The 10469-nt window shown below is 41.9% G+C and overlaps 2 protein-coding genes across 2 annotated transcripts in view; one reads left to right on the top strand and one right to left on the bottom strand.

The window, feature by feature from the left end:
- The window catches only part of OPTN (optineurin), a 114931-nt gene that overhangs the window by 36531 nt on the left and 67931 nt on the right, over positions 1 to 10469 (bottom strand).
- The window catches only part of LOC141568527 (uncharacterized), a 29275-nt gene continuing 19023 nt past the window's right edge, over positions 218 to 10469 (top strand). The window contains exon 1 of the mRNA XM_074318719.1: positions 218 to 2956. Within this exon, the coding sequence (XP_074174820.1) occupies positions 2927 to 2956 (30 nt within the window). The 5' untranslated portion in view covers positions 218 to 2926. The remainder of the gene's footprint in view (positions 2957 to 10469) is intronic.

Below are 10469 nucleotides of genomic sequence, written 5' to 3'. Positions count from 1 at the left end.
AGGCTCCACATGGTTGTTGCAGAACATAGGGTAACAGTTATTCCAACTGGGCCTGGTTCGGCCATGAGTCTTTAATGTGTGTTAAAAAAATGTGAGATAAAGTTTTTATTTTTAATTCTCCATAACTACAAGATGGCCTCAGTTTCCCATTTTTAAAAATTTGTCACATTGCTTTTTCAACTTTGACATTTTCTCTTTTAAGATTACAAGCTGTAGGGTGAGAGTTGGTTATAACCTTCCCTCAAATATGGAGTCACACTCTATAAAACTAGGGTCACTGCATTAAATAATAACCCACAAGTGGAATAAGTTTTCTGATTTGCATTACTTGTACAAAGGCTTCAATTTGGGAGGCATGACGCTAACGAATAAAGTGGATGCTGCAGTAATTTTACTCACGAATGTTCGATTACAGGGTAAGTTTCAAATTCAGAACCACATATAGTGGCCCTTTGATTAACCTTTTCTCACAAAGACTCCTCAGATTTCTTTTTTTGTGAAAAGGAAAGAGCAACACGACTCCAGTTATTCACAGGCCACGCAGTAAGAAACAATAAATACTAGGAATTTATTGGCAAGCTTTGGATCAGGCTTTATGTGTTTGTTAGCAGATTTCGAATGCATTTCTGAAATTGGATGGCCAAGGCCAATTATCAAAACAGATTGCATCTCACTGCCCTCCTGCTGGCTTTTCTAGTTATCCTACAAATGGAATTTAGATTTCTCCAATTGACTACAAAATAGCATTTGGCCAAATATTTATGATCACATTTTCTGTGGTCTGGTTTTAAAACAAATCAAAATTGTGAAATCCTTTTGTGTCAGTTTTGTCATTCTGAAACTGACCCCTGATAGTGAGTTTGGGACAATGCCTGAAAATGATGAGATGACATCAGATTAAGCATGTTTGTTATAATTTTATTTTTCTGCTTAATTTACAGGTGTTAGAATATGTGGTCCAAAGGACTTAGAAATGCATTTCTCATTCAGCTGAATAATCCACAGGTGGCCTGGCTTCCAGGGCTGCTGGATTCTGGCCCCCACCTGCTGGACTCCTCCCACTATATCAAGTCTCTCCTTCCGTCCTTCCCAGCTTAGACAGGTCTTTTCCTCAACGGCCAATCCCTCCACTTGTGTTTTGGATCCCATCTTCCTGTTCTTTCTCTAGGTCTTTACAGTAGTAACAGCCTGTTCTCTATTTCGTAACTTTAGTCTGTACTTCCAACTGAATCCTCGCTTTAGCTTTTAAATATGTTCAAGAGTCTCCCATTAAAAGTGAGTATGCTTGGCGCTCTCACACTGCCCCCGCTACCCTACTATATCCCTCCCCTCCACCTCCAAACTCCTTCAAAACTTATTAGGACTCACAGCATCCACTGCCTCACCACCCACTTACTGCCTAACCCGTTTCCATCTCGCCTCCGCCTATTGTCAACACCTTTCAGTGAAGTCACCAGTTACGTCCCTGCAGTAAAATCCAGTGCACACTGTCCAGGCCTCATTCTCCTTGAGGTCTTAGCATCATTCAGGGCAGCGGGTCACTGGCTTCCTTTCGAACCATTCTCTCTTTCCTTGCCTTCTATGACCCAGCCCTCACCTTGTTTCCTCACTTCCTCTCTGGCTACCTCTCGGTCCCATCTGCAGACGTGTATCCCGCTTCCCAGCCACTGAATTTACTCTTTGCTCTGGTTTATCTCACCTATGCCCAAAGTTTAAATTATCACCTATGTGAAGTTGAGTCATAAATAGATGTCTCCGTTTTAATCCTCTGAGTCCTTCCTGATCTATAGATCCAGTTAGTTTCTTGACATGTGCACTTGGCTGTCTCAGAGATTCCTTCAGCTCAGCAGTTCTCAAACTTGTTCATCTACCTCCAAACCCAGTCCTATTTCTATGTTCCATTTTCGTTAATGGGCACCACCATTCACCAGGCCCTGCTACCTTACCTCTCACCCAATCCATCACGGAATTCTGGCTATGTCTTACGTCCGGACTCTCTTCTGAATTCTTCGCTTCCCTCGGTTTCCACCCTAGTCTAAGATAGCAACGTCTCTCATGTGGTATATTGCATTAGCCTGAAAACTGGCTTTGCTGCCTCCAGGATGATCTCTACTGGGCAGAATAACCCTTTCAAATGCTAATCTGATCGTGCCATCCCCTAGATAAGACATTTCAGAAATTGCCCTCTACACATAGGAGAAAGACTAAAATTCGAACTGTGAGTGACCCGGGCCTGCGTGATCTGGCTTCCATCTCAGATGCTGGCTTTCCCAGCACCACCTCCCGCACCTTTCTTTCTATGCTCCCACCTCTTTGGCCTTTTTCAGGCTGTGCCATTCTCTCTTGTCACAGAACCTTCTCCCATGCTATTCCTTCTGTCTGGATCATGCTCCTACCCCTCTACTACTTACACAGTTGGCTGCTGTCTTCCTACAATAAAAGCTTAAGCTTCACGTCCTCATGGCACCCGTTCTGACTTCTCTTGCTTCTCTCCTTCTTGGCACTGATCATGGTTATAATTTTTCATTTGCTTGTTATGATTGGTGAATGTCTGTCTTTCCTGCTAGACTCAATTCCACAAGGTCATGAATTACGTCTGTTTTTATTAATTTTTACGCCTCTAGTCCCAAGCAGAAAAACACAATAGTAACTGAAGAGATATGTGTAAGAGGAGAGATTCCTTACGTGGCCCTATAACATTTTTCTATCTACAAGGAAACTGTGTGTAATTACTGTTAGATTTGGGATGTCTTGAGAGTCCGGTGAAGTGGCCAGCAGAAAGCTTCATGGTACACGTGAGAGGGCATGTAACAGGCTATTGTGTGTGTTCTTTCAGGGGAGGCTGTGCGTACAAAAAACTAATTTCCCAGAAGAAATAGATTGTCGCCTTCACTTTATTTCCTCTATAGATGAAGAATAACAATGAATGGAAAAAGTTAATTCAGGACAACTTCAGGTAAGGTCCATACTATGCCAAGAACAGAGAGAGTATATTACAGGACAGTCAATATTATCCAAGGTTGGCTTTGGAGAAATGCAGTGGGTGTTGTTCCCTACACAACGGGAAGCATAGAGAACGGAGTTCCAAGAAATATTACCAGAAGGAAAATCCTTGTGTTCCTAAGAGTTGGTCCCACCTTTTCTCCTGAGGCGGAGCATTTATTGTGTTCTACTGTCCAGCCCTAACCCATGGGACTTGAGAGAGGTCACACTATCCATGTCCCAGGAAGAAATTCCATGTGATCCATGCCAGTCATTGTGATCCAGTTTATCGTGTCAGTTACTGAATCAGATGTGGGCATTTTCACCCAGAGAAATGTCAGAAGTCTTCTGAGTCCCTTTTTTGATTTTTTAATTAAAATGTATTGGGATGCCAATGGTTAGTAAAAGTACATAGGTTTCAAGTACAATTCTGTCCTACAATATACTCGTGTCACATTGTGTGTCCACCACCCAGAGTCGGTTCTCCTTCCATTACCATATATTTGACCCTGCTTACCCTCATCTACCACCTCTCTCCCTCCTTACCCTCTTGTAACCACTAAACTATTGTCTGTGTCTATGAGTTTTTGTTTCTTTGTCTTGTTTCTTTGTTTCTTTAGTTTTATATCCCACATATCAGTGAAATGAAATAGTTCTCGACTTTTTCTCTGTAATTTATTTCGCTTAGCATAAGAATCTCAAGATCCCTCCATGTTGTCACAAATGGCACTATTTCCTCGTTTCTTACGGCCCAATAGTATTCCATTGTGTATATATATCACAACTTCTTTATCCAATCATCTATCGAAGGACACTTTGGGTGTTTCCATGTCTTGGCCACCGTAAATAAAGCAGCAATGAACACCAGAGCACGTATTTCACTCTTTGTAGAGGCACATGGGATAATAGTCCTTCTCCTCCCCTCCATGCTGTTGTATCTGACTGCTCTGGCAAGTGTTACACCCGCTTGTGACAATGAGGAGAACTGGCCTGCAAAAGAGTGACATGCTGAGGATGGCTGAGAGGGAAGACAGAGCACAGGGGTGGCAGGCTAACCGTCCCCATTGGGGGGTGGGTGGGCACGCACAATCTGCTGGACACACAGATACAAGTTCATGTGTGTGGGTGTGCACAAGAGAACTTTGTTCTGTGCTTCAGTTTCCTTCTACTTTTTATTTATGTATAAATAAATAATCTCCATCATGGAACAGTCTTGTAGCACTGTATTTCAGGAATAAGAGTGGCGGTCAATCACTTTCATCAATTTCATTTACAGGTGAAAGAAAGATTGTGGCGTAGAAATCACTGAAAATTCCCTCAGCCTGTCTCATGGTCTTCTGGGTCTGTAAAAAGAGAATTACTGTTTATCCCATGAGAGTCATTTCAGGATGACTACACCTGTCTCACCTGGCTCATTTTGCTTTTCCAATATTCTCGTTCAGGAGTCATTTACCATATTTTCCTCGGACATTTTCTTGTCTGCTACGCTCAAATGAGGCTTTACCTGTTTTCGTAAACAATTTTACCACCAAAGCACCTGTATAATTTGTTTGGCAATCTTGAATCTTGGCCTATGATGTCCAAGCAAGGAAACCCATCTCTTAATCATATGTTAGATTTCCCCGCGTGATTAGCTGTCCTCCTCTGCCTCTGAAGTTCAGAGTTCCTAGAGATACCAGTAAATCCTCCCCCTGGAAGGGCAGGTTCTATGTAAGTTGGTCACACCTGGAGACAAGTTATATGATGGAAGGAAATCACATTTATTGAGCACATACATGTAGTAGGTACTGAATTAGGCCCTTAATTTCTGTTATTTCATTTAATTCTCATAACTCTGTGAAGTATGAATTTTCCACAGTTTACAGAAGGGGAAATAGAATACGATTGAATGATTTGCCCAAGGCCACACAGTTAGAAAATGGTGGACGCAGACTATGAGTACAAACCTCTATAACAACAAAGTTCATACACTTTTACCTAGAGCAGGGCAAGAAATTAATTCCTCTGAATGAGGACTGGTATATATCAGCCATGCTGATGAGGCAAGGGTGACTTCAGTGATATCAGTGCAGGTGTGAAAGGAACACCGCGGGGATGAGCAAAACAGTCCTTTCAGAAACAAGAGACAATACGGGAAAGGTAGGACTCCAAACTTCCACAGCAGTGATGTCTGATAGAACTGTTTGTGGTGATGGAAACGTCCTATGTCAGCCCTGTCCCACCTGGCAGCCTCTCACCACATTAGCTATGCAGCAAGTACAGTGTGCGGGGGGTGGGGTTTATGGCGAGACTTTGTCAGCCCTTCCTAACCGCGTGGATTCCTTTTCCCTCTTGTTTACCCGATGAGCAGGGGTCGCTCTACCAGTTGTTAGTTTTCTTTCTCAGAGTAAATTGTTCCTTATACAGCTGTAAATGTGGTGTGTATGTGGGGGGAGATGAGTTCAGGATATTCCTACGTGGCCGTCTTAAACCAGAACCCAGTCCAGCAATTTCGAAATGTCATTGCCCTGCTTTCTGGCCTCCATAGTGTCTGACGAGCAACATGCTGTGCATCTCATTGCAGATCCTTTGTACTGACTGGTTTTTTGTTTCTTTGTTTGCTGCTTTCCAGATTGTTTGTCCGTGGCTTTCAAGAGTTTGGTGATGTGTGTATGAACCTCTTTGATTTATAATTTTTGGAGTTCATTAAGCTTCTAGAATATGTAGATCTGCATCTTTTCTCAAATTTAGAAAGTTTTCAGCTATGGTTTCTTTAAATATTCTTTATGCTTTCTTTTCTGCTTTTACTTTTATTAGCATTTATTTGATGCTGAACTCATTCCCGGGCCATAAGTTTTAGTTTCTTCACTTTCTTCTCAGAGATCTTTTCCTTCTGTGCAACCTCCTCTTCTGGTTTAGGAACAATAACAATCTGCTCTTTCTCAGTTAGGATCATCTGTGTGTTGCAGGGAGAGCTCCTGTATGGGTTAATACCCCCCTGAGCTCTGTAAGTTCTGGGCTGCATCTTGAGAGCTTTGTTCACCCGGATGTGTTCAATGACCAGAGAGTCTACATCTGAACCCTTAAGTTCAGCATTGCTCTCTGCATTTTTAAGCATGTGCAGTGAAAATTCTGCTCTCTTTTTGGGTTGGACTGTGTGTCCAACCCTATTGTTTGGCCTGGGCACACCTCCTAACTCCACCGTTATAACGACGGGACAGCACACATTGCTTTTGTAATGTGACATCCTTTAGATACTTGGTGACTTTTCAGATATGCACACCCTTGTTGGCCTGGGCAGTTTCACGAGTGTTCTTAAAATGAACAGGTAGATGCGAACCTCTTGATTTACATGATTTTGTGGGGTTCTCTGAGTCAAGCGAGTAGTGAACCATTTTCAGAGGTGACCTCAGGCTGCTTACGGGAAGAACTCTTTATGGTTTTTTTTGTTTGTTTGTTTGTTTGTTTCTGCCTTCTCTTCTTCTGGGATTCCCACTGTATGTTGGTTTGGTTGAACTCTCGGGCTCTGTGTATTTTCTTCATCCTTTTGCGTTTTAGCTCTTCCAACTGAATAATTTCTTTAGGTCTATTTTCCAGGTTACAGATTCTTTATTCTGTTTATACAATTCTGCTATTGAAATCCTGTAGGGAGCATTTTAATTATTATACTTCTCATCACTAGGATTCGTATTTGGCTCTTTTTAATAATTTCTGTCTCTTGATTGATATTTTCTGTTTGTTCACACATTATTCTTATGACTCCCTTTAACTATTTCAACATATTTGAGATACATGATTAAAAATCTTTCTCTAGTAATTCCAATCAGTGTGCTTCCTCAGAGACAATGACAGTTAACTTTAATTTTTGTGTGAATGGGCCAAATTTCTTTTCCATGCTTTGTAATTTTTCATTGAAAACTAGACATCCTGAATATTATCATGTAGTCTTTTCAATCAAGGTTTTCTCCCTCCTTAGGGTTTCTGTTGCTTGTAGGTTGTAGCTGCTTGTTTAATGAACTTTAGCAACAATTTTACAGGTCTGTATTCTTTATCATTTGTGATCTCTTAAGTCTCTGTACCTGTAGCTCCTGTTCAGCTAGTGTTTGACCTAAATTTTCTTGAACATTAGAAACAAAAAATAAAAAGAAAAAGAGAGAGAGAGAGAGAGAGAGAGAGAGAGAGAGAGAGAGAGAGATTTAATTATATTTTTAAAATCCTAAATTTTTCTGGCTTTGCAAATCTGGGGCACTCCTTCAGTGTGTAGCCAGGCCATTTATACGTCCTCCTTAGCCTTTAATTCCTGCTACACTGAGCCCTGAGATCAGCCAATGGTGAAAGCTTAGAGTTTTCTTGTGTCTTTCCTGAGCAGGCATTCTGCCTTGAGGATGTGTGTGTCTAAGTTTCCAGCACACATGAGTGCCTTTGAATACCTCAATTTTACAAAGACACTCCCTCTCTAGCTCTTCACCCATGGCTTTCACTGGTCTATTGTGTGCCTCAATCTATAATGTTTTGTCCTTACTGGCTGTGGGTTGTCAGTTTGCCTTCCATTGCTTTTGTTGACTTCCTGCCTTTTTTCACCATGAGTGAGTTCTGAAGTATTCAAAAGGGGGCAGTGCTTTGTGTCAGTCTTCTAGCTTTCAGACAGGTTAGAACATACAAATAACTCTTTGTGAACAAGGTCTGTTCTGTGCCCTCTGAAACACAGCCCCGCGTCCCACATCAGGAATACAGGCCCCCTTCTGGAAGACCACGACCAGCACTGTACTTACCAGGCAGAGGGTTGAAACAAAGGCAAATGAAAATGCCACAAAACATTCTATCATTTTAAGTTGCTTATTTTTCCGCCCAGGTTTAGTGTTCACTTTGTTGATGTAAAGCTTGGCTTGTTTTCTAGAGTTCTGTCAGTGTTGATTTTGACCATTTTATGTAATTTTTTAAAGTTTCTGTGGTGAAGCAAGCTCTACGATTAGCCTCTTCTCTTTTGTGCGCTGATGTGAACCCAGATATATTTTTCAGTGTTCTGTGAGTTACATCCAGGGCCCCAAACCAACAAATTCCACAACCAAAGTAAATTGCTTTGTTACAATAAATCTTGATTATAATGAAGACTTTCTTAAACTCCAGCATCAGTTTATAAAAGTTTAAGATAAAAAGTAACTAAGATAAATTTTGAAATCTGAAAGATTAATGAGGACCACAGTTGTCTATGACATGTTCATTCTCATTCCATCTTTCAAATTTCTGTACTTTGTGATGTAAATTTTTCAGAGAACGGAGAGACTAAAATATATGATTGGCTGTTTTGACATGACTTGACTAGTTGAGGTGTTGACTTTCTCTAAATGACCTATATTTTAATGTTCAGTAGACAATGGGAGAAAAGATTTGAAGGTGGAACACCATAAGAGTTCAGTGAATAGACTTGCAGATGTTCCAGTTACCAAGAAGGCAATCGTTTAAGCAGTTTATCAGAATGACCGAAAAGAGTCTAAAAACCTTAGATTTCCTGGAACCCAGCAGTCTAGATTCTGATTTAATAGGTTTGTAGTGAAGCTGCAGAACCTTGTGACTAAAAATTTGCTGATATAATTCCAGTGCTCAAGTTGATTTGGACATCACTGGCAGCAAAATGGCCAATTTCCTGAATTTTCAATTCACATAGTATGGAAGGCCTCAATTAGAATTATTATACTTAGAAAACCATCTATATGCTTGGTGAGGAATTCACGTCTCCCTTGAAAAGGATCATGAGCAAGGAGTAGTTTACTGTATATTTGAGAGGCGCAGATTTTTCCAGATTTTATCATCAGTTGACCTATTTAGTATAAGTTTTGTCATTTCCAAAATGTCAGACAATTTTGAAATAGTTTAGAAGCTCAATATACCATTACATGCCATAGAATGAAGTTCAATTTGGAGCATAACCTTTTAAAAAAGTCTCACTGTTGTTCAAATGCATCTCTGCAAAACAGTAAATATGGAACCCTAGGATAAATTTGCATTAGGGTCTGTCTGAGGTGAAAGCATGTAGTCAAAGAATAACCATCACATATGAGTGTGTGTGAGACAGACAGGATGGGGATATCTTAGGGATGGTCGAGGAGGTGCTGTCCAGAAAAGAGTTGAAATTCTCAGGATAACAGAGAAGTAGCAGTGAGAGATGTCCAAGGAACTTTCGAAAGCACTCACGTGAGGGTGAGTTTTATATTCAAGCCCAGAGAAGGCATGTATTAGACCATCATGGCCGCATGTGTGACTTAAGAATTTTCCTGCTCCCTATCCTTTTCTCATTGGGCATATTCCCACCCAGGAACCAGCTTGTCAAGATGGAGAGGAGAAGAATCTACGGTTGGAGAGGAGTGGAAAAAAAACCACATGTTTATCCAACTAATTACACAACGGAGTGTTTTTATTCCGCTCACCCCCATGCTTTTTTGGTTTGTGTTCTAAGAGATGTTGTTTCCTCTCCAGAATAAGGAATTTATGCGGCAATTAATTAGTGGTACCCACAGTGGCCACCTCCCTATACCTATTGGGGCCACGTTTCTCCTCCTTAAAACTAGGCCAGAAACCAGTATTCACAAGGGACGGGGTTGGTTCCCTGCTTGGCTTGGGCTCAGCTTGTGCTCTGACAACCAGAATACCTCTGGGCCCTGCCCCAATGCTGGTCTCATCTTAGTTTAGGGCCCTGGATCTCAGGCTTACAAAACCTGTGACTTAGGGCCAGTTGTGTGGCTTGGATCTGACCCCTGCGCCCATACTAATCTTTCTTCTAGATGTGCTCCCATCTTTCCTTTGAGGACCCCAGTGTCTCTGACCCCTGTTCTGACTGACGACTGCTAAGAAACCCTGTGGGGTTGCCAAAGAGCTCCTTGCCCTGACTCCATTTCTTGCTTCTGGTTCTAGCCTTGCTTCTGGTTTTAGGCTCCCTTCAAACTAGGATCCGACTGGGCTTGGGATCTGCCTCTTACACAACCCTAGGGGGACTGAGGCTCATGTCCTGGAAAGAGGCAATGTTCGCAACAACAGAGTGTCAGCTGATTATCATTGGTGCTAATTCAATGCCAAAAGGATATTCAATTTGTGGTGTGGTGAAAGAGGGAGTTTATTCAATGTAAACAGCTCAATTGTGATACAGCAGAGCTATGGGGTGAAGCTCATTAGTGTTACAGCTCAATTAAGAGACAGCATGGCTGTGCGTCTGCATGGCTTTGAGATGGCCCTGGGGCGAGGCCCCTCTCTGGCTTGATAGCTCTGCTCTGCTACAGTCTGCAATTCCAGGATCTCCTTTGTACAGGTCAGCTCAGATGATAGGAACACAGTGCAGGCAGAATGTTCAGTTCAGTGTGGGAGGCACGCAGCTTAGAGCAGGCTTCTCCCTGAAGGGCAGTTTGCCTGAGAGGCCCCTGTTTAGAAATGGCTGCTAGGCTCTGTTATCATAATTGAGCTCAGGTAGCCATCAGGAGCCCTTCTTGGTGGGTATCTTCTCAAGATCACCAAAAGTA

This window comes from Rhinolophus sinicus, linkage group LG02, assembly GCF_036562045.2.
Source record: "Rhinolophus sinicus isolate RSC01 linkage group LG02, ASM3656204v1, whole genome shotgun sequence".
Classification (NCBI taxonomy): domain Eukaryota; kingdom Metazoa; phylum Chordata; class Mammalia; order Chiroptera; family Rhinolophidae; genus Rhinolophus; species Rhinolophus sinicus.
The sequence above is the reverse complement of the archived record's forward strand: the minus strand, read 5'-3'. Positions and strand labels throughout refer to the sequence as shown.